At 38.8% G+C, this 25444-nt stretch overlaps 2 protein-coding genes across 2 annotated transcripts in view; one reads left to right on the top strand and one right to left on the bottom strand.

Annotated features, from left to right (window-relative positions):
• Positions 1–2483: 2483 nt before the first annotated feature.
• Positions 2484–4659, bottom strand: LOC142371518 (immunoglobulin lambda-1 light chain-like). The gene is made up of 4 exons (XM_075454198.1): positions 4542–4659; positions 4130–4455; positions 3797–3830; positions 2484–2978 (listed from the first exon to the last, which is right to left on the bottom strand). Exons 1-4 carry the CDS (start codon positions 4579–4581, stop codon positions 2650–2652), a joined length of 729 nt encoding a protein of 242 aa, XP_075310313.1. The 5' UTR covers positions 4582–4659; the 3' UTR covers positions 2484–2649.
• Positions 4660–9198: 4539 nt separating this feature from the next.
• The window catches only part of aatka (apoptosis-associated tyrosine kinase a), a 35484-nt gene continuing 19238 nt past the window's right edge, over positions 9199–25444 (top strand). The window contains exon 1 of the mRNA XM_075454021.1: positions 9199–9828. Coding sequence (XP_075310136.1) covers positions 9747–9828 — 82 coding nt within the window. The 5' untranslated portion in view covers positions 9199–9746. The remainder of the gene's footprint in view (positions 9829–25444) is intronic.

The raw sequence follows: 25444 nt of genomic DNA, 5'->3' as shown, positions 1-25444 counted from the left end.
TGTTGTTGTTTCATGCCTAATTATGAGGTGAATTCAACTGCAATCATGAGTGGAATTTATGCTAATATTCTTTATTATTTCCTATTTCTGGTCGGCGTTTCATCTCACAGAGAGAAGGTTCTCAGTTCTAATCCAAGCTCAGGCCTTTGTGTATGAAGTTTGTATTGATTTGCTGTGTGTGAGTGGGTTCACTTTGCAGACTCTTGCTTATCACAGTTCAAAAACATGGTTCATTTGGGAATCTGGTGCTATGAGTGTGAGCTTGCAAGTTGTTTGTGAGTGTACTTCTTGCCTGATGGTAGCTGGGATAGACTCAAGCACTTCATGACTCTGAATAGGATAACAATTCATTGAATCCTGAAAACTGAGTGATCATTTGAACACTGCTTGACAAGCTCCAGTTCCTTGAATATATTTCTTTTATTTACAGTACTTTAGTTCTAATCCAATTTCTACCACTCAGTGGCAAGAAAATATATTCAAAACTCATGAGTGACTTGCTATTATTTACCTTTTAATTGTTATCATTCACATCATATCATCATATATCATTATATCAATTTAGCTACCTGCAATAACTGACATATTTCAAAATCCTGAAAAAATAAGGGTAAATGAAACAGAATTTTCATCCTCCACCAGTGAAGCATCACATATCTTCATCTCTCTCTGTCCACCCAGGATGCAGCTGCAGGCCCCCTCTCTACATTTATAGCTCCATGTAAATGAAGTGGTCTGATGTCAAGTGTAGGAGTGGAAACATGCTTACCCTTTCTTAATCCTTTAGAAATCAGTGGCAGTATGCCTGTTGCTGTTCCAGAGCCCATATATCGTACACTAAACTACCTTTTATTGTCTAAAAGAATAGAATTTCATCTCCCACTAATGCAAGTATAACAGACGAGCTTGAAAATGTATAAAGGGGCAAATTAGTTTCAATAATTACTCTGTTGGAGTAATAAAGAATGTTTCAATTAAGCAAGAATACATTTTCATGTAACTTTGTAGATCTGTACCCGTCTGAGAATCCACAACAAGCAAAAAGCTGTATTTCTTTTTGGCAATATCCTTCAATATTTACTATCATGAAAGAGATCAAAGCCAGAAAAGCATAAATGTCTTTGAAATATGACAATCTTAATCTCCTAAAAACTTGAAAAAATGTGTACTGGACTGAAAGATGCCAGCTGATATAATTTGATTTACTTTGATGTTTATGTGAGACATTGGGATAATTTTCTCTGAGCTTTGGCAGCCAAAAATACTTCATGTGTGTATTTTTTTTTTCATCTACAAAATTGAGGATGTTACGAGCAAGAATCTGCTGATTTTTTTAAATCTGGACGGAGATTCCTCAACCCCACCATCCAACAACTTGATGAAAAACTATGTGAGACGCTTAGACTGAACAGAAATAGTGGACATATGGGTCACAGTGGTGTTGAATAAATCTTTAAGATAAAATATATATATGTTCATTTCTTGAATATAGTTAAGTGCTTTGTTTGAGTTTGAAATAAACCATTAAAACTTTGAGCAATACTTAAACAGTTCCTTCATCATTTACATGCAGTGACAAAAAAGGAAAGGAAGCCTGCGGGTGCATCCTGTAAAAAGGTGATGCTTCACTGACTGAGGATGATGACTTATCAGTTTCAGTTGTTCATTTCTCTGATGTTTCTCTCTTATTAATGACTGACTAAGAGTTAAATCAATTTTCACTTTATTGCACCTTTTCTGACAATGCACATTTGATAAGCTTAAATGTGCTTTTTTATAGGAATTAAGCCTTTATTATTTTATTTTCACAAACATCTCTAATTGTCAGTGGAATAAACAATACTACTCCATTTAATTATTTGTAAAGAAAGGTGAATGTTAGGTTAATGGCTCTGTAATTTCTGATAAAACTGTTGAGAAGATTCTGAAGAAAAAAAGCACCATTTGATGAAAGGAGCATATTCATACTTTAGTAGTTCTGAAACATTAATTTACATAAAGCTATAAATGATGATAGGAGGCCTGCAGGTGCATCCTGCTTAGAATGAGAGGTGATGCTTCAGTAACTGAGGATGCAAATGTAGCTGTAGTTTTACAACAAATTATTTCACATCTGACAGCTTTCTCCCGTTCCACTCTACATCTAATAAATATTAAACCCTTATATCTGGTATATTACTACAGCAGAACATGATGGGAGCTATATAAGTTATGTAACCTGACAAAAAATATTAGAAAAGCTATAAATTCCACCAGTAATATGTTATATGTTAAGTGAGCTACACAAATTTGTTTCCTGAGTATTCTCCTGTCCTATTATTTATCAATATCATTGTCTTTGCTTAGATTTTTTTTCTGTCCACAAACTTCCTGAATGGCAAGCCCTGTGAATGCAAAAATATCTGAATACTTATCTTGAATATCGTGACTGGAAAAATGGACAAAAACAAATTCAATGATAGCAAGATATTTCCAATGCAGTGGTTTTTATTGTGTAAAAAGAAAGGCAGAAAAAGAACATGTATTGTCGATAACAGCCAATTGCATGCAGAGATTACAGATTTGCTTAATTTCTCACTTAAAAATCCTTATAACAAACAATTAGCATAAACAGTAAAGAAGCAGGCTTTGAATGATCATTCTGGTCCTCTACTTTTCTTCAGCAGGACATTCTGACTTCTTGATGGTTTTCTCTGAAGTCTGAGAGCCCAAAGACACTTTACATGCATAAACCTTATTCATGCTCCAGTCTGATTTCTGGATGGTCAGAGAGCTGCTGATTTGGAAAGTCTGGTCTGGTCTCTGAACAGCGGTGCTGGTAGAGATCCCACTGCTCACTGGATTCCCACCAACCAACCAGGTCACATCTGCAAAAGGCACAGACTGACCGGACAGACAGACCAGAGTGGCTTTGTTGGACTGGAGCTCAGCACTGGATGGAGGGAAGACAGTCAGGACAGGAGCAGAGAGGCTGGAGCCTGAAAATACATAAAAGATATTCAGAAGAGAGCTTATGTGTCTTCATTTCTATAGAATATAGCTATACTCTAAATAGACCAAAGAAATTAAGTAATACAAAGTAGAACAGTTAATCTGTTAATAGAACAACAAGAAAAACAGTAGAATTGTGCCCAAATATGAAGTGAAAAGAAGCTGGAACCTAAAAATACATCTCGGGCATGTGGAAGAATAACATAAAACAAAGCAAAACAAAATAATTAGATCTTTGGTTAATTTGCTGACAATTTATAAAACCTTCCAGACACATGAACATACATGAGCACATTTTTAAGTCACTGAAACATTATAAATTTATAGAAAACTCCAGAAATCTTTGAAAGTGAAATTCACTTTGGTTTCAAAGATGATCTTGTCAGATCTTATCTACTATAATAGAGGGATATGCTATGATCATACCGTCATTTTTCAGAAAAATAATAATAACAATGATTATATTTTCATGAATGATTAATAGCAGAAGGGTTAATCACCAATGATGACAGATGGAACAACCTGAGACATCCAAGGATTATTAAAAATCCATTTAAATGTTGACTAACATTAAAAAATAGAAATTATTTTCGCAATTTACTTATTACCTAATAATTGAGAATTTTATTAAAATCTCTTTAGATTTGTAAACTGTAAAGCATGACGTGGGAACATATCCAAAATTAAATAAAAATAACAGTCAGGTCATTGAAAGAAACAAATTGTTAAAAGCTCTAAGTAGTCCATAACAATTGAATTAAAAAGAAAAATGGCCTTGTTAAATGATCAATTAAGAAGCACTTACTTGTCACAGTCAGCTTGGTGCCTTGTCCGAATACCACAGTGATTCAATTTGTATACATGGCTGTACAAAAACCTCCTGACTCTCACTGATGAGGGGAGTGGAACTGAAACATCCTGTTGAGACCAACTTTCACCGTCCACATCTCATTCACTTCATCAGTCTATTTTTATTACAAAACACAGCAAGGAAGTTTGAAACACTTCTCTGTCAGCACATGTCTTCAGCGTCATTACTTTCTTTATCCCAGGGTTAATGGTTCAGCTATGATTTTATTGCTTGTAAATGCTTTTATATGTTTCATGGTTTTTGTCACAGTGTGAATCACTGTGTTACAGCTTCAGCAGCAGAGTCGTCCCATGTCTGACAGAAATACTGGGCAGAGTCTCCTGCCTCAGCCCGCTTGATAATAAACTGGAATTCTATGTTTGATGAGGATTTAGAGTTGAATCGGTCTGCGGAGAATCCTGCTCCAAAGATCAGGGAACTGTCAGAATGCCGAAAACGCAGAACATACTGAGGAACCCCACCAGGACTTTGTTTATACCATCCAACATAATTATTGTAATTTTTCTCAATATTGCAGTTGAGAACAACTTCTTGTCCTGTAGAGACTGTGTGGACAGCAGGTGTCTGGGTCAACATTACTGCTGCATCAACAGCTGTGGACACAAGCAGATAAAAACACATTACTTAAGGTTTTAATTTAAAACTAAATAAAACACAACATATCTGAGGAGCAGCTTACATGTTAAAGCAGTGATGAGCGTGCAGAGGGTCCCCAGCATGTTGTCAGTTTGTGGTGAAAATGTCTCTTATCGTCCAACTGAGAGATGAGAGCAGGCTGAAGTGAGAGGAGGAGAAAGACTGAAGCTTATAAAGACACAGGAGAGAGAAGAAGTGGAGAAGGAGGAGAATAATTCATAGATCAAGTCAATTGTGTTACAGTTTCATATTTGCCCTCACCAAAAATAAATAAATAGATAAGGTAATAAATTATAAATAGATTTATGAATAGATGAAATATACGAATGATAATAGTAAATCAGTTGATGACCTTTAAGTGATGGCACAAGTTTTAATATCTGGCGTGTTGCATCTTTTGATATGACAATAAATGATATAATCAGAAGTTGCAAATAGGCATTGTCTTCGCTATATCCACATCTTTATATTTCTACATTTATTTTTCTTTTCATTGATAACTGTGCCTCAGATTAGAGTATAATGTAAATGACTTGAAACTTAATTTTCCTTACACTTAGCCCTACAATAAATTAGAATCATCAATGAACCCAATATGCATTCTTTTAGATGGAGAGAGGAAGCTGGAGTACCCAGAGAGAACCCAGAGAGAACCCATACATGCACAAAGGGAACATGCAAACGCCACACAAGAGGCCTGTGGATTATCATCATCATTATTATTATTTTTTCATTAATTTATTTTAAATGTTAAGTTAACCTCACTGTCAGGAGATAGGATTAGTCTAATTATTGTAAATGATAAATTATTATAAATATCAACAGTCCCTAAGCCACTCAAACCATGTGTCTGGAAACCTTCCTCTGCTGTAAATTCATGGTAGCACAGAGGTTTTCAAAGGGCCCAAGTTAGAGTGCTGTCTCTACCTTCTTCATTCAGTTTTCAAGGTTGCCTTTGTTGTTGGAACTGTTCTACACAAGGTTTTAAGTAAGATCAGGAATGAGACTGATACATATAAAAACACTGAAGAGAAGTGGAGGTGGAAGGGATTCATTACTTAGAATTTTATTTCATAACTCGACTATTCTAATAATGTGAGCTTATCAAATAAAAAACCTAGTTCAGTGAAACTGTATTCTTCAGAACAATACAGTATCTTCATGTTTCTCATAAGATAAACTATTGCTTCCAATTGTAATTTGATACAATCTTGAACTGCACTTTTATCTATGTAAAGTTTATTTAAGTAAATGTATGTGGAAGTTCTTATTCGGTTAATGATGAAAACATCCTGGAGCCCTCAACATAACGGGCTTTTCAGACGTCTGATACATGTAACATTACTTGCTCGTGTCTTCTGTTGTCAGTAACATTTGGCATGTGAGAAACTTAAGATGTAAGTGTTTACGTAAGTGTCACAACTTGTGGAAACTGGATTTCATTTCGAGAAAGATTAATCACAGCACTTCTGTAACTTACTTCTTTCATGGTGACTGACCAGAAATATTAAGTTGCTGTGTTAAAACATAGTTGCATAGTGTTCTTTATATAAATGTCTCCAGGAACATTCTGGGGATAATAACTCTGAAAATAGTTTATTAGGTTGTAAAAAACACATTTTGAGGTTAAAGCTTCATCTGACCGATTTTACTTGAAGACATATTGTCTTTAATGGTAAAAAAAAGCAGAAGTGAGCATGCAGAGGTTTTTGTCATGGCAGAAATCACTGTGGTACCCACTCTTTAGCAGAGCTGTCCCAGGTACTACAGTAATACACTGCAGAGTCTCCTTCTTCAACATTGTTGATTATGAATCGATAATCTGATGTTGACTGATGAGTGGATGTAAATTTGGGAGAGGAGAAACCAGAGCCGTAGTAAGGAGAGCTATCGCCATGATAATAAAATAGCACATACTGAGGAACTCCTCCTGGAATCTGTTTATACCAGCGAGCAGCACTGTTAGTAACACTTCCCAGGTTACAGTCCATGGTGGCTGTCTCTCCTTTCCTTACCGTCGAAACAGGCTTCTGTGTCACCACCGTCACACCACTCACACCTGGAAACAACAAGATAGCATTAAGTCAAGAGAAACACACAGACTGATGGATCCAACATGAGGTCAGATGTGCAGTAAGTCAGCCTCCTCACATGTTAGAGCAGCGATGAGAGAGCAGAGAGTCCCCAGCATGTTGTCAGTGTGTGCTGAGAATGGTCTGGAACTTGGAAAAATATCACTTACAGATGAAATGAGAGTAGAAGGTGTTAGATGGGCTGGTTAATATAAGATCCAAACTATGAGCAACTGACAATAGGAGGTGTCAGTCTGAAATTTGCATGGTTTATGACATAAATCATTTTTCACCAACTAAAACCTGCCAAATCCAAGATGAACATAGAAGTTACAGTTTTGAAAAATATGAAACATTTTTGCAGTTCTGTAGTCAAACAATTAATGCTCACATTGCTATTTGTTGTACATATAAAATCTAAAACATCAATGTTTATTCACCTTCATATAGAGCTAGCACTTAACCACTTAATTTACATAATGCTTAATACAGAAAAGCAGCCGGCAGGTGCATCCTGAAGATTAGAAAGAAAAGCTGATGTTCACATATTCCGTTGCAACTCTCATTTGTGTATTTCGTATTTGCATTCATGTGTGCATAATATGTTCCTTTTCTAACTCAGTGCATCACTGATTGTGATCCAGTGCTGCTCTCTAGTGTACTTTCAGATAAATGACAACATAGTATCCTGTAAAATATTTTCTTTTTCTTGTCATCCATGTGCAAAACCCACAATATCAGACAAACATATATTTATATATAACATATACATATATTTATTTATTTAAGTTGAATAATTCAAGAATGAAAAAAAAGATGTTCAGTTCTATTAAGAAATATGATTGGATACTGAGAGTGTGTTGTCAAACGGGATATAGAACAATGTAATGAAATAAATAATTTCCTGTAATTTGGGAAATATAAATAGATGGATGAATGTGGGCAGTTTGTGTTTAGTTTTACAAAATGACTTCTTGTGTGAGTGAGACCTGGGAGAGGTTTTGGACCCCTCCTGACCCAGAATTGGCTAAAGCAGGAATAGAAAATGGTTGCATGGATGGATGGATATTCTGTGTAATAGTGTAATATTCTGTTGTTCTGTAGCAAACATAAGGAAATGCAAATAATTTGCATGATGGTTCACTAGCTTTTGGCCACTATTTCATGCATGATTACTTCAGTTGCAAGAATTTGTTAAGGTATATTTGAACATAATGCTCTTTTCAGCTACAATGACTTCATTATTTCTTCTTCAACAGTAATTTGTTTGTTAAATGTATTCAGGGCTAAAACTAATCAGAATTATTCAAATGTCTACTTCAGGTTCAACTTAAACTCTGACAGATGATTAATTTTACCTTAAAACACGTTTTCACATCATGCAGAATTCACTGTTGAATTAATGACAGTAAGCTGTCTATAGTATAGACTCTATACCATGAAGCTGTGAAGTAACCCAAAGCCACTACATGTCCACCACTGCGCATCACCTCTGGTTATAATATTCTCTGCTCAAAAATTCCCTTTAGTCTTCACCAAATGTTTCAAATCGGGTTTTTTCTGAGATTATTTGAATCAAACTTTCTGCTATTGAACGGAATTTGTAGAGCAGTCAACCATGGCCAAATTTTATAGTTGAAATTTACACTACAACACGTGAAAATTATTTAATTAAAGTGAAATTAGTTAGGGCCCGGTAATGGAGTGCCATCCTGTCTCAGCTGTACTCTGTTTTGCCCGATGGCACTTGGCATAGGCTCCAGTACCCTGATAACCTAGAATTAGATTAATCTGATATAGAAGATGGATGGGTCTAAGGAAGCAAGTTCCTCCTTCCTTCCTACATATACTATATATATGTGTGTGTGTGTGTGAAAAGCAAAACCTTCATGGCCCTGTAATGGACTGCCATCCTGTCTGAGGTGTACTCTGTGTTTTGCCCGATGGCCCCTGGGATAGGCATATGTGTCATGTGCCATTATAAAGTAGATTTAGAGAGCCTTTCTTTTGAATATTTCTGAGATCTAATCTTGTCAAACATATCTGAGGTCAGTGAATTTCGGTGCTCAAAATAATAGACAGCACTAGAATGAAAATGGAGAACACAAATTGAATCATTGAGCTCAGGAGGTTTCAGTGCCCAATTATTTTGCATGATTGTACTTGTTTTTTATGTCATTTGATTCAGTCAGTTGACTTTTAGCAACTTTCTTCACGTTTGAGCATAATGTGGCCGACTTTTGACATTTACAGCTGAGTTTTGAATTTGCAAGTGTTGGTGCGTACGATTATGTGGCGTAAATGTTTGTGGAGTGCGTGGAGACTTCACTTTCTCCGTCTGGTTAGACATAGTAGGAGTTCGGGGCAGGCAATAAGATTATGCTAGAGTCCTTCAATGCAAGTTTAAACATGAGTGAGTCAGACGATCCAATGCGCATGCACATGTGTAGCAGCATCAAGGATATCAGAGAAAACCAGAGTTGATTAAATAGTTCTGTATTACTATCATTATTAACAACAAGAACGATATTAATAATACTGTATTAAGTGTTTAGTTGGATTTTATTTTGAAAGCATAAACGGAAGTATTTATATAAGTCACTGCACATTGGTGCAAGATGTCACTCAGTCTCTCAGTATCGAGGCTGAGACCTAAATACGCATGAGACTCATTGACCGTCGCACCTTAAAACGAAGCAGCTGTCCTGCCAATAAACAGCATGTAGAAAGTCGGAGGCAAGAGGCGAACAGGGATTTATTCTGAAAGGAAGGCAACTATTAAACCAAATATTTGAAGCGGTCAAGATTTTTCTGTCCATAAAATCGGCATAAATAGCGTGAATTTGCGTTTCACCTGGTGACCGAGTGCGTGCACTGAATGTGGTAGGATTAGCAATCAAAAAGAAAGACTGCGCGCGGCAAGATCTTGTTGTCAAACAAGCACGCCAACAGATGTGGTGAAATGGCAACGTCTGTCAACACCTGTCTCCAAATCTGCTTGGGCTGAAGGTGAAGCAGGATTTTCATTCAGTAAGGTGTGATGGAATAAAATGCTGCGCATCAGAGCTTCTACTACAGGTCACTTGAATCACAATCGCACCTGAGTCAGGAATTTATTTTTGACCTTTTTTTTTTTTTCCTTTTTGCTCGCTGTCTTCTGCAACGCAACGAGTAGGATGGTCTTTGCCCTTCATGTGATTGTCATGTCTTCGGCATTTTTCAATCCCAGTTTTGCCTTCAGCTCCCACTTTGATACAGGTAAGGATCAAACTGAGGGGTTATTTCTTATCGGACGAGGATATTTATTGATTTGCTGGAGAGCTGCATGTTTTTATGCGTTTTTTTTTTTTTTTTTTTTTTTTGGTGGACAGTGATCTCCCCTGAATGGGAATTGATGCAACGCTACATCGTTGTTTAGATACATTTCTGAGTCACCAGCAGTGGCATCATTTCCTTGTCGTCATTATCATTAAACAACACAAGATTAGCCCAGGTATGGCTGCTTTACCGCAAATCAGTCGTTTAGAGCTTGGTGACAAGAGGGTTAAAAGTTGCCCTTGCACTGAATCTGCATAGTCCTACACATACATCAATGCAGCTGTGCACATGCATGTGTATAAGGTGTGTGTGTGGGCTGTGGCAAAGGTGTGTGCGTGCTATATGACTAAAACATTACAGAGGGGCATGCTTCTTCTGTTTGAGGTTGCAGTTTACGGTGCTCCTTTCGATGCAGTGTTTCATCATCCAGGGGTGTCAGGGGGATGGGATCCTTGGCAGAAGCGAACCCAGGTGTTGCTGCAGTGCTTTGGGACCACCGAATATTAAGCCAAGCCCTCACAGAGGCGTAGGGGCTCGAATTGGAGCAGAATAAACAACTGTGTGCAAATATAAACAGGAACGAGAGAGTCCCTGCACTGGGTCTGATGTGCTGAGCATACAAATGACAGTGAGCTCAGTGGCTCTCAAGTTTCAGACTCTATCTGGCCTCCCCAAACCATACACCCTTGCTGATCTCTGGTCTCTTTTTGTTAAATTATTCCAACCTCATCTAACCCTCTCCACTTCTCATTTGTTGTATCTCCGCAGGGTGTAAGATTGGATGGGCCCTAGTTTCAAAATCAGCTTGTTTGCTGGAAGTGTGACGTTTTTTTGCCTTTGCAACATTTCTATGTTTACAGCTGGATCAATATGAGACAATTCTGTCAACAGCTATAATGAATTTCAAAGGTAAAGCATTGTAGCAAGTCAAGTGATAACAACCTTTCATTTGAAAATATCACTGGTAATTAAAGATAGATATACAACGGGTATGATATGGTAAGATGAGATGACAGCTCTGAAACAATTTAAAAAATATACCTTGACCCATAACTGATTCTGTACTACTGTGCTTTAGGATATACTGCAAACAAAAACAGATCTTTGTTTAATGTTGAAAAAACATGCAATGGATGCTGTGCAGTATTATACACAACTAGCATAACTATGTAATCTTTTAATTTGGAATAATATAGAGTGTCTTGGTCTTTTTTCTTGCTAAAGGAGACTAAATGTTTTTAATATTCCCAATGTGAAACATATTTCCTTTCATCAGATGATGCAGGCAGATTAAGAAACTCCACAGACCGGTCTGGATTTGCTTTAGGTAGAGAGGATGGGGCACAAGTGGAACGGTGCATGTGGACTGCATATAGCTGGAATAAATTATGGATTTTGAATCGTCACTCCTGTCATAATGATCTACATTTCTAATAAGAGCAGCACCTCACTAGATCCTATTGCTTCCTTGTAATTGGACTGAGAATCGATGTTGCCAAGGCGATAGAGGGGGCGTGTAAGACAGAGCCAATCCGTCTTGTGGCCAGTACTAAGGACAGAGAAATGCTTGCGTCCTTTAAAGGGGAGGGACACACACAGGCAAGAGAACTATTCAATTAACTGTACATGCTGAATATGCTGTGAATAGAGTAATAAGACACTCTCATATTAACAATTGATGTTCTTGAGGAATCTGCCCTGAAGAGGCCTGAGGGGAAAGCAAAGTGACTGAGTGATTTAATAACATCAGATCCTAGACCAATCCGTCACCATTTTGGTTGAGCAAACTGACTGTTTTGAAAGTGCTGTCCAGTTGTGGGGTAAGGGTTTGCACACTCTCACACAAACTCTGTGTTTATTTGACATCAAAGCTCAAACTCAGACAGCGTTTGAGCTCTTGCACCCGTCATGCTAATATCCATGGCTGCACTTCCTCCCCACGCCCCTGACCATGTGAGAACATAGGTTGCTATACCTCTGCAAACTCACACAAATTGTCACTCGTGCACAATCGCACACACCCTAACAACCGTGGGGCCAGGTCAGTCATCACATTGCATGGCATTGCATAAGCAATAGGGACAGACGCACTCTAGATGCCCTGACATCATCAGCCTCCACATGACCGATCTGGGGTTTGGTAAGTGTGGCATTCTGCACCAACTGCAGTTAGCACCTGGCTTCACTATTGCTTCAGCACCGTGGAGAGCTCTCCCATCAGGAGAGGGGAAGATATGAATGTGCCATGAAAGTCATGGTAACATTATACATTCAGAATGAATGTGTGTTGGTTTACTGTAAGGGCAAACGGACAACGATTTAATCTGAAAGGAAGCACTGATACATCAACAAATTGACAGAGCAGCACTGTGGGAGTCTGTCTTTCGGCTCTCTCCTCCCCTCTGCTCATACACTCATTTTGCCTGGAGGTGGCAGTTGCACCAAAAATCCTTGCTGTGGATGGTATTTTGATGCAGACACAATATAAGATGCACATGTTACATGTAATGAACATTGTGCATGTAGCAAAGCTTACACGTGTCTTCTCATGCACATGGAGACCTTACTGTAGTCTGTAACCAAGATGTTGGTAATGCCGGAGATACACGTTGAAAGTCAGCAAGTCAGCCACTGCCGACTGTTTGATTATGCATCTCATTATGTGTAACATGGAGCACTTTAGTTGTGTAAGTCTGCCTCTGGGGGAAACTAGAATGAGAATGAAGTGGATTTAGGAAGTGAAGGGGAACCGCTACATCTCCTCTATGTGCTCTCGGTGTGATGATGCGGTGTCTGTGGAATTTCTTGGTGTCACATTTGTTGGAGGCTTGTGCATGTGCAGAGGAGGGGCACATGCTGTGTTTATATCATCACCAAAGTGGGCTGTTTCTTGTTGAATTTACTGTAAATGACTGAGTGCCTGAGAGCTGTTTAGTGACATCTCATAGTGGAGGGGTGGCCAACCGGTCAGAGACTAAGAGCCGCATTTTTTACTGTGTTACCACAAAGAGCCACATTATTTTTGAAAAATTACCGAATTCTCTCCGTTACATCCGTCTGTTCTTGACTCTTAAAGGCGGGGTAGGGGATCTTTTTCTGGAACATTTTTTTACATATTGCTTGAAATACTCTTCACACCTCCATTGCAACCAATTAATTAAAAGTTTTGACACAAATATGAAAAGTTTTAGTGGCCTCTAGAACGTACAATCTAGGAAAAACAGTATCCAATCATTGTGAACGGACCGTTCACAATGATTGGATACTGATGCCGTCTATCAAACTGCAATCTGCTCCTCCCTCCCACTCCTTCCCCCTGTGCGTGTACCCTGCTCCGTGAACGAATTACGCGTCCAGAAGCTTGGCAGGAAGCTAAACTAGAGCCAGCTTGGCTAGCACCTAGCATTATTAAACGTATAGTTAGCATATAGTAAATACTAAATACTAAATATGGCAACGATCGATGCTTGCTGTCAGAACAGCGCTCGTGCACCTTCGTGCTCGTGCGCGTTCATGTACTCTAGAGGCGTGCCTTCGGGGGAAAAGTGAAGAAAAGGGTTGGGACTTTTTACCTGTGTATTTTCAAAATGCAGCTTCGCTGGACTCAAAATTCAGGATCTCCTACCCTACCTTTAACTCTCGTCTCGGTCACGTGATGCATCAATGCTGATATTAAACCCACAAACCGATCAAAATGAGTCAAAAACAGGGGTGTTTGGAAAGCTTCTTTCCAGTGAGGAGACAGAAGAAGAGGCTGTGACCACTAAGAAAAAGAAAGCTGCATTTTGAAGGCATGTTTAAGCGTTACCATAGCGACCAGAGAGCGTTAGGAGGCAGAGAGTCGTTATGTCAGGAGGACGCTGCTAATAAAGTTACATACAAGTACACAGTGGATTCAAGTTTATTATTATATTTACTAAATACCACAGTGTCTGTGTTGGTCGTATCGTTTTATTTTGTAGTATTTATCCGCCACACCGTGAAAATATTGTCTGACATTAAACCGGTCCATGAGGCAAAAAAGGTTGGAGACCGCTGCCGTATTGAACTCAAACGAAGCGAACACGCACATTAAAAAAACCCCACAAACACAAATGTTAATATGAACGTAAGAGCCGCATGAAACCAGACAAAGAGCCGCGGGTTGGCCACCCCTGTCATAGTGGATGGTAGCTACTGGAGAAGCAAAAAATTACAAGTGTGTTTAATGGAGACATTTTGAGGATGTTTTATGATGATAGCTTGTAATTAAAGCTGCAGTCTGCAACTCTTTTTCAAGCATAATGCCTGGAACTGTCCGGGGATTCTGAAAGTAGTACATTAAATACCCCAATACAAAAAAAAAGAGTTCTCTAGGTCCCCTATATGTCCCGCTAGGTCCCTCCAAAGCCAGCAGGTTTGTTTACAAAATTGCAGACCGGACCGGTAAAAGGTAACCAATCAGGTTTACGAGCTGGGCTCTGCTGCCTGTCAATCACCGATTGTGCACGCGCGATACAAGGTAGGCTCGTCCCGACGCTTATTTATCTAGACTATTGAACTTCATTACGGGCTAGTCTACTTACTGTCTTCCATGATCGCAAAATGACAGGTGAGTTGATGAATGAGGAGTCGTGTAGGCGCATCTGGCGTGCACGTAGACGTGCACGAGTTCTCATGTGTTTTGAAGGGGCGGGACAGGAAGTTGAATAACTTTTTATTTTTCGGTTAAAAAATAAGCATTTCTTGCATTTTGCGACTACGGAGGTCACCGTTTTCAACTTCAAGCGTTCTGATAGATCATGTAAACTTTTAAAATGCCAAAAAGTAGGACTTTACGTATGACAACAACAAATCTTGCAGACTGCAGCTTTAAACTCATTCATTCTCAAAAGGATTGCAGCTGGTCAGAGAAGCAGAAGATGTTTGGGTTGGAGTCGTTGAATGTGAGTGTGCTTAACAATAGCATCAGGAAAACTGAAAAAAAATATTGGAAGAGTGCATGGGAGCCACAGGAATTTGTTTTTCTCTCTATGTTTATTTCTAGCACTCACACATGTAAGCACACCCACACACACACACTGCCTTTGTCAGCATGATGAGACTCAGGCCTAAATGTCATCCTGAGTCCATATTCCAATGTCTGCATATGGCTTGCACGCATCTAATTTGTGTAGCCAGAAGTCTAAATACTTGAAGGTCCTGGATCGTGAGTGCATAGCTGTTTACTGTCAGGCTTGCAAACCGATACTCATTAATGTTACAAAACATGTAAAGATGTGTGACTGTAAAAGCCTTTGTTGTGTCACTGGAAAAAAGAAAAAAAAGGTTTGGCTTCAGATAATTAATGTTTTGTCAATTTTAGAAAATTAAAAAAAAAAAGGTGTCTTTTACTACAGTAAAGCAGTTAGAAAACTTATTAAGTGTAGCATGATAAGCAAAGCAAGATTTAGAATAGTTCTCATGTTAATAATCACATCCTCCTACATATAGGTAAGGCAGTACTGAGCTCCACTACACATTCACTTTTCCTCATCAGACTTATACCCTTGAGGGCAGTGGTATTGTTAAGTTAGATCGTTATCACTAAGGCACAAAACAAGTACATGATGATATTGCTTACTTAGCTAATTATAAATTATTAGCTGGTCATTTTCTGTTGCACTCAAACTGTTGTTGAATTAGGAGCTGTAATATACATCAAATGAGATTTGAGCTGGGCAGTAAGTCAGTATCCTTTATCATCTGCTCATGGAAGGGAATGAGGAGGAGATTCCTAAGTTTAGTGATTATATACTGTATAGCAACAGACTTTCACAGACTGCACCAGACCTTTATATAAGAGCAGTGGTCAAAGTTACTGTCAGGATTGCAATACAAATATTTGAGATGAACAACTTGATTTTATAGGACATTTTTTTGTGCCACACACCACTCAGCCACATAATTAAAACCACGGAGTAACAAGTGAGTAACGTCACTCATGTTGTAAGAATGCAATGTTCTGCTGAGTAAACCTCCATCCTGACATTAACATCGTTGTTATTTTGACACTTGCCATCTACTTTAACATTTTGTAGATTAGTTACAGCCTCCACATAGGGCAACAGCACTCCTCTACAGAGGCAGCCTTCCCCAGCGGGTCAACAGTGGCCCCACAAATAGCGCTTAGGAGTCTGATATTTTCATTTATCCTCCAAACTCCTGTGGGAAGCAAGTCCAATCCACATAGACCCCACTTCAATTTGTGTCACTTTTGTAAACCGAGGTAGGGTCTTTGTGCCCAAAAGAATCGTATGCTATCATCCTCTTACCACTCCAGGATACCCTCAGATGTTCTTTGTCTATGACCTGATTCTACATAACTGTTTGGAGGCATGGGGAGGACCTACTCCGTATCAAGTGGGTGGGTTTAGTGTTGTAAATAATGTAGTATAACCCTAATAAGAGTTTAACAATTTACAATTTACAATAAGTGTTTGTAAAGGCAGATGGGTCATAGATTATATCTGCAGCTGTGGTTGTCTTTCTGATTTTACTAGATTATTTTTCATTTGTTTTCTTTTTTTGTTGTCTTTTACCTACTCCAAGTCATTGTTTCTCCTTTTGCATTTAGGTGAAAACTGAAATGTGCCTAGAGTGATTTGTACCATTATTGCAGTGAATGTAAAAATTCTCCTCTCTGGTGTCATTAAACTATACCAGGAGAAGAGGTTAATGAGTTAAACTAAATGAGAAGTATTTTCTCTCAAATTGTTCAATTCTGATCATTTATCAGTTTAAACAACTGGCTGTTGGTCATTATCATATTTGACATTCTCAGTAAATAGTTGCTTTGTATTACTAAGTGAAGTCTAGAGTTCTCTGCTTGATACAATGGGATAAACATATTTTCACACTATTCATTCATTCAGCTCTTGGTTTGTCAGTTTGATAAACTGTGAGCAGCTTTTGTTCCTTTTGGTTTTTGAAAAAAAAAGTGTTTTGAATTCTTTTGGATCAACTAAATTTTAGGAGACTTTTTTTTCAAATTCATACTCAGCAGTGCACATTATAAAATGCAGAATAAAGGTATGTAGAGGCTGCTAATTCCCTCTTGAATGAGCTATCCTTTAGTAATGATGTCTCCAATTACTGTGTTATTCATGCTTATTGCTGGACTTTTCACCTTTACATTCTGCTCCCCGGTATTGTTGTTGGTTTGTCTGATCAACTTATTCAATGGACCTGTCCAGCAGAGTAGAGTGCTTACTCTTCCTCTCCAGTTGTGAGCTCTTCCCGGGGCTGTCAGAAGACATATATGACAGGCCTGAAATGCTGATCCATGGCAGTCCCCATGGGCTCTGCTCCCAGTTGATGACAGTTATCATGGCTCTCTGCAGGCCAGCTCAACTCTCTGCCATCTGCAGTCATTTGCAGAGAGCACAGAGAGGAAGTTCAATTCAATTCAATTTTATTTATATAGCACCAAATGAATCAATTCTGGTCAAAAATAACTCCAAAGTTCCTCACTGTCTGAGGAACTTTGAAGCCAAGGAAATGACATCTAGGGTAACTATATAGCTAGACAATTTCTCCCTGAAGCGCTCAGGTCCAAAGATAACAACTTCAGTTTTGTCTGAATTTAGAAGCAGAAAGTTTGGAGTCATCCAGGTCTTTAAGACATGCTTCCAGTCTGACCAACCTATTGGTTTCATCTGGTTGCATAGATAAGTACAGCTGAGTATCATCAGCAAAGCAATGGACATTTATGCCATGCTGTCCAATAATGTTACCTAATGGATGCATGTATAAAGTGAAAAGAATCGGTCCAAGCACAGAACCCTGTGGAACTCCATGAAGATTCTTCATTTACAAGAACAAACTGGAATCTATCAGATAAATGACTTAACCAACCTAATGCAGTTCCTTTAATCCCAATAACATGTGAACAATGAACTAGTGGAGGATACCATATCCTTCCATTAAAGGGGAACTCCGGGGCATTTGAAGCGTGTTTCCATTGCTAGAGGTTGTCAAGTAATGATAGTATGACACAGAGAGGTGCGTATCTGCGCTCCCTGTGTGAAGATCGCTCTGTCCGCACAGCATGTCATGCGAGGCTAATACGTGGTGGCTAAGGGGCAAGCGCTAACCCTTCCACGTAAAACAACAACTTGCACACTGCAGAAACGTCACACCACTTTATAACCCATCCGACAATAAAGTCACAAGCCTTACCATCAAAACCATATGCATGGTTCTCACATTACTGGCATGGGGACGTTACAAAACAACTTTATAAACAGCATGTCACTCACCGGCTGGTTGTAGGCTCGCGCATGTGAAAGCCCAGAAGAGTCGATGGAGAATAATCCCATATACAAAACAATTATCTTCTCTAGAAAAACTGCGTTCAAGTATTTAAAACATTACAAGAATATTACTGGGCAAGTATTGTTGTAATGTTTTAAATACTTGAACGCAGTTTTTCTAGAGAAGATAATTGTTTTGTATATGGGATTATTCTCCATCGACTCTTCTGGGCTTTCACATGCGCGAGCCTACAACCAGCCGGTGAGTGACATGCTGTTTATAAAGTTGTTTTGTAACGTCCCCATGCCAGTAATGTGAGAACCATGCATATGGTTTTGATGGTAAGGCTTGTGACTTTATTGTCGGATGGGTTATAAAGTGGTGTGACGTTTCTGCAGTGTGCAAGTTGTTGTTTTACGTGGAAGGGTTAGCGCTTGCCCCTTAGCCACCACGTATTAGCCTCGCATGACAGACTGTGCGGACAGAGCGATCTTCACACAGGGAGCGCAGATACGCACCTCTCTGTGTCATACTATCATTATTTGACAACCTCTAGCAATGGAAACACGCTTCAAATGCCCCGGAGTTCCCCTTTAATAAATGTCATCCCGTTCCTCCTGCTCTCTCGGTGCCTACTGAATCTGTACACATGTGTGTTTGCAGATTGTTTTCCTGTTTTTCTATGTGTAGCCCTCTGCTATCATAGTCTTACTACCTTGTTGTGTTTTCTTTCTGTCTCTCTGACCTAACTCTGAATTTCTCACATCTTCATGCATCACAATTTATGTCTCTTAGGAATTTATATCCTTGAAAGTAGCCTAATGTAAGACCTGTTGTAAGATCAAGCTATGTTTAATCAAAAAAATCAAAAATCATTTGAGCTTTGCAGGTTTTACTGATGCATAGCCAAGTGTTAATGGATGCATACTTTTTGGGACTAACCAACCTGCTGCCAATCACTTTAACTGCTCCGATGGTTGCACTTCTCCTTTTTCTGTCTCATTTCTAATGTATCCTAGCTTATTTTCCACCATTCTTCCTTCTCCACTGTTGGCTGTGTATGTGTGTGCCCACTCAGGGCAGATGGAAGAGCTTGTTTGCCCCCGCAGCACTGTCCTAAATCTAAACACATGCTTGAGGAGATTTGGACTGCTTTCTGCTCTGCTTTATTCTCTCTTCCTGCATCTTTCTTATTTGCTCACACATTGAAATTTCATGTTTATTCATTAGGAACATTGAGCAACAGCGGAAGGGTAGCAGTTAGCCTTGTGTTGCATATGTGTTGCCACTGGCCACACAAACTTGCAACTTAGTCTTTAGGGCCCTGTGAGTATTTTTTGTAAGCTGGAAAACTTGGGTGTCTCCCAAGATGATTTGGATGTTCATCTTCACGTTTAACAAAGTGTCAAACATTAGATCAGGATGGTTGCCGTTTGACAGCTTGGAAGTTGAAGCAACAACTTAGTGTAGAAAAACAAAATACACAATTTGAGATTTTTACGCAGCGCACAAGTTACATAATGCATGTCCCTATTTATATCCAATCCACTGAACACTAATTTCCGTTGAAACTGTATCCCGTCCAGCTTGTTATTCTTCACTTCACTCTTTCTCAAGACTGTTTGATTGCAGTGGTGTGTGGCTTGGCACGGTGCCCACTCTGCAGGTCCTTGGATCCAAAACAAGAGCTGGTGTGTGTGTGTATTTGAGCATCTATGTGCATAGAAACTATACTACTTAAGTAAGAATGAATTTAAAAAGGAGAAGGGTAGTTGTAACATCTTAAGAGTGTTTCATACCTTCACAAAAGTATCCGTCTGCTGTGTTCTCAGTCTCTGCAGAAGGACATTTTTTTCAATGCAGACAGAGGTGCAGTCCATCAAACACTGCATAAGCTCCAGAGATGAAGCTATACACTGATTGAATGCTGATGGGTTGACCGTTTGTTTGAGTTGGCTAGAGCCAGAGTCTTATAGAAAGAGAGTTACGACACTCTTTGAACTAACCAACACATGTTCACGTGGTTCATGAAAAAAGTTCAGCTCTGTCAATTGGTTTGAATGGGACGCAGCGCAAAAAACACTTTTTTCTCTGCAATTTTTGGTAAATATTGACCAATAATGTGCATTGATTACTACACTGACTGTATTTTGACAAAGCATTATTTTTGGGAGTGGGAGAGACACAACATTTATCAGTGTTTAAAATTTTAGAGGGAAGCGAGACTGCAAACCCATCATTGAAAACATTTACAGATTATATTTAGTGATGAAAAATAAATGTTAGTTAATGCAATACATTGATTAATATAAGTATGTCTGCAGTGGATTATTATTAGGTTATACACAAAGAAAACCAAACACAGGAGGTATGACACCCATTTTAATGCTCTTTCTGTTGTTCTCTGCATGCAAAACATAGGAATGCTATACCTTATCCTCCTAAAACATGCCAGTGGTTCAGTGCTCTGCTCTTTCAAAGTGTTTCTTTGGACATTGGCTGCTTTTTCATTCATTTTCAGTCCAGTTCTTGCACCTGATCATTTAATAATAATTCCCCCACTCTGCTACCTAAATTCTCATAATCCCCCTCCCCCTTGTTCACTCCCTGGTGTGTCCATTTCGAGCAGATTTGTTAAATGCATGATCATTATATGTACCAAGCAGCAAGAGACCTGACATTCTGGTATTTCAGCTGCACAGTAAAATAAAACTCCACCTCCACAGCATATGCTTTATTTATGATCTACCATGCAAAGCTCAGTGGCTGTGCTTAACACAGCACATCCTCATTTCTTCTGCATGCATGAACACACTCAGCATTGAGCTGCACATTCCATGACTTTTTTATTCTGTGAGCCTTTACTTTTCTACATGAATACATTTCTTGCTCACTCTTTTGTACCCTTTATCAGTGTATGGGTATTTAAAAGATCCACATCAGACTGCAAAACATGTTTTCTTTTCTTAGTTTGACTCAATTTTGAAGTCTCACAATGCTCTAGATATGTAGTTTTCATACTGTTGAATTTTATTGCCAATTTACTGTTGCATGTGTAAAAACATACATCGTCAGCACAGGAAATGCATGTCCTGTCCTCAGCTTGGTATTAAATTATGTGACCATCATCTGACAAACTGAACCTATGAATCAGCATGATTTAGCATTATGTCATGCACAGTGATGTAAGACTTTTATGTATGAATCCAGTTTTCTGCAATATAAAGTGATAGCAATGGTTTCTTCATTCATTCCTCCCTTACTTATACCAATTTATTTTTTCTCTCTTTCTCTTTATCCAACTGCATCCTTTTAATTGTCAGCCTGAAATATGGAGGTAGAAGAGTGACTCTATTGCTCCTTTCCTGCCTGTCAGGACATTGCTCATCTCTCTCCAGTCCTGGAGACAGCATTTTAATAAAGCCAGCATGAACTTGGCTTTAAGTACTTTATTTTCATTTCGCTGTGTAGCTGGTGAAGTAATGTGTGTGTCTCAAATATTTATGGTGAACCAGGGTCGTTCAGCTCAGATCACAGATCCTCCGACAGGGGAGGGAGGGAAGGGAATTCTTAAAATGTTACATTTATTAAAAGAGTGACTTTGATTGTCCTCTTTATGACTATTTCAGACTTGCCAATGTTGTAACTAACAGAAATACGGTCCAATATTAATTTTATCCATTCTTCTGTGATCACATGCCTATATGCCTAACATGAACCAAGAAACAGAGGGACTATGAAATAAAATGGAGAGCAGATTGTACATGCTTCAATTTCTTCCTGTCTTGGTGGCAGGAGGATGCTCAAAGAAGCCCAAACTACCTCAGCAACCTCGCCATTACATCCCCTAGCCCTTTCTGTCCCTGCATTAAAAGTCAGCCTCTAATTCTTTTACACATGGAAGAGGAACTTTTAGTTTGTGGTCAGAATCACTTGAAAGACTTAATGTCAGCATCTGTTTGTAGTTTCCAACCAATCTGCTACCTGACACTTATGAGGGTGAGATTTGGAAAGGAAGATTCTTCATATAATCTCTTAGGTCTGTTCTCTTTGGTCTATGGGAGTACTGTTTGTGTTATTTTATTTTGATTTTACCATAGGTTATCATTAAAACATACAACTATTTTGTTGTAGACAGTCCCTTACAGGGGATAATAAATATTTTTTCTCATAATCCCTCATCTTTTTAAGGACAGAGGTTCCGACATCAGCATTCCTTCAAGAAATAGCTCACTCTTATTTATTCATTTTAAAGGAATTGCTGTGATCCTCCTTAGGCTCCACATCTGTAATAACTTAAACTATGAACGTCTGAGCGTCTAATAAATCTCAAAATTCATCTTTTCTTCTCAAACTGTACTTTTTGTTGCTTGGAAGTCACTTAAGAAAACCTCCTAATTATTTTGCAAAGCTGTTTTCTTTTCAGTCTGATTGTAAATGTGGAGGGGCTTATCCTCTTTCATGCTGTCATACAATAATGAGTAAACCACCATACTGTAAACAAAACCGATACACCCCAGAAGCTCAACTGCATCTTTATCCATGCATGTACTGCAAGAGTCACAAATTGGAGAGGTGAAAAAATAAAACCTTGTTAGAGTCCAGTGTATATGTAGACTTTGTTAGAGCTAAGGATTTTGCTCCAAATGTGGAATGACAAATGGTTCCCTCATACAAAATTATTCAAATGAGTTTGGGGAGACTGCCATCTTCCATGATTTTAATGTTATCTTTGCTTTGTTTAAACCTGATCCCCAGTGTTCACCCCATGCTGCCTGTAAAGGCATACAAGTTGTAGTTACATCAGCTTAGGTTAGATAGATGGCTTATTGCAGTCAAGGTTTTCTTGTGGCAAAAGGGCCAACTGAGGAGGAAGTGGAAAGGAATTTGGGGGGGGGGGATCTAAACTATACCAGAGAGAAAAGCAAAAAATGGGAGCAGTTTATCAATTGTGGAGCTTGCAGGTTGTGACAGACAATTTAACAACCTGCTCCAGAAATGGCAACATATGTCTGTTTAATGTTGTGTCCTTCATTGAGCCCTGACTCACCATTCCCTCATTCAGCATGTGCAGTAGCAGTTTGACAGCGTTTGCACAGTATACGTCCTCTCTGTTTCCTCCTCCTTCCTTATATTCATTCATCACACCCAGCTATACATCCAGGTTCAGTATATAACTCTGTCCTTAGCAAAGAAAGAAATTCTTGTGAACTTGGAGTGAATGGTAGTTAACAGCCAAAGCTTCTCTGACAACTGTGCTGAAGGTGAACATTCTTATGTCACTCCTATCTGCTTGGATAAGAGAGGGTTTGAAAAGACACATTTGAAGGCTTTTAAAGTATCCTCCCCATTTCGCTATCAAATTCTACACTATCAAGTGTACTTTTTCACCACCACTCATGCTGTGTGTTGTGGTATGCAGTGGATGCAGAAAGGGGTCTCCTTGGTTTAGTTTTGTTATTGCCTTCATTTCCATTTTGCCGGCACACTCACATCCAGAAACACAGACACACACACACACACATAAACTGACAAGCTGTCATTGCAAACACAGGAAAATATATGAGACAGGGCCAGCAAATGTAGCATCAGCAAAAATGTGCGTTTTCAAACAGTGATGAAAGAAGGAGGGGGCAGAAGGTTTCTCACATTGTAAAATCCAATCAGCTAATACGTGTTGGCCATCTGGTTGTTTCCATGGTGATGTGTTGGCTGGTCAGTGCCCACACATACACTACAGTGGGCAGCAGCTCTACAAAAAAGATTGCAAGTCTTGTTCCTGTCTGTTTGCATTCAGCCATGTGTGTGCAAGTCTAACACATTACAGGCTTTGAGGCTGCAACCTGGGGGTCAAGCTTGGGTTGGAGTTGTACTGCTTGGGCTATGGGAGCTGTCAGGTCTGGAACAGTTTGTTCCCTGCAGCCAAATAGGTCAGGACCTCTGGGGTCTCAGCCACTGAGCTGGAAACAACCCACAAACAAGCCTCAGAAACCATAGTAGCCCCAGCCTACAATGGAGACCCACGCTACTGTATGTGTGTGTTTTCTTCACAATAAGATGAAGAGATTCCTGCTCAAGAGGGAGGACATAGTCTCCTTCCTTGACAAACTTCAAGATTTCCTGTACATTCTTGTACACGTTTCACTGAAAGGGAAATATATATTTTATTTTTTTGTTATTTTCCTGATTTGTTGTTATAGAATACAAAACAAGCCAGGAAGGTTCTGAACTCTATACATTTTCAAGAAGAATACTTTCTCTCAGTAACCTGATATGTCATGGTGATATAGCCAGGATTAATATAAATTATAATTACTATAATAATTTATTATAATTGTTAACACACAGCATTCACTTCAAACTGAGGACTTGGAGTTTGTCAAGACATTTTATGTAGCGGGCATTGCACCAAAAAAAACTTTACTGATAAGGTGCATTAAGGGTCCAAAATACAATATTTTAAACCCTGATACAGCAGAAAACAACTATTTCATAGTCAAAGACATTCAGCTGTTCTCTTCGTATGTTTATTTTTTCAAGAGCAATATCTCTCTCTCTCTCTGTCTTTCTCTTTTCCAGCTTTTTTTTTTCTGTTTAACTGTCTGGGACAGACAGTGAGTGAACTTTAAACTCCAATCAAAACCCCTACCTTTTTCCTTTAAAAAGAAATACAATCTATATATGTCAATTCTTACCTATCTATGAGCTATTTTGTAGTTTTTCCAAGTTATCTTTCACTTTCTGTTTCTGCTCAGTTTGTTGAGGGGTTGGAGGCTGCGACACCTGGAGGTTTTCTAAAGTTTACCCTTTTAAAGGGGAATCATTGGATGCAGCATTTCTATAAATCTCCACCTATACCAGGCAGTAAGAGTCAATATATCTCTGCTTCTGCAGTATTTAGAGGTATTTGGTTTCTTTGGTTCAAATATTCTCTCAGGAAACCTCATCTTGTCACTGAAATGTCAGAGGATGCTCTTTAAAAAGAACATATAAAGACTAACATTTATGAAGGCACGATGCCGTGATAACTTCATTTGAAATATTACTGAAGGCCAGATATGCTGTATATACATATTTCAACTGAGTTTTCCAGTGGAATTTAATCTGCAGTAGAGCTCTTCTCAGCACTCCCAACAGATTGCTGAGAGAGGCCGTGGTTACAAGGAAAAAAAAAACAACTTCCATCGAGTGTCTATTAACTTAATGTCTAAGGGTTAGTTCCCCATACACAGTTTGATGATTTGAGAGTACTGTTCTGTTACAGTGCATGGATGTAGAGATC

The sequence above is a fragment of the Odontesthes bonariensis genome, chromosome 21 (assembly GCF_027942865.1).
Source record: "Odontesthes bonariensis isolate fOdoBon6 chromosome 21, fOdoBon6.hap1, whole genome shotgun sequence".
In the NCBI taxonomy this organism is placed as follows: Eukaryota; Metazoa; Chordata; class Actinopteri; order Atheriniformes; family Atherinopsidae; genus Odontesthes; species Odontesthes bonariensis.
This window is presented reverse-complemented; position numbering and strand designations above follow the sequence as displayed.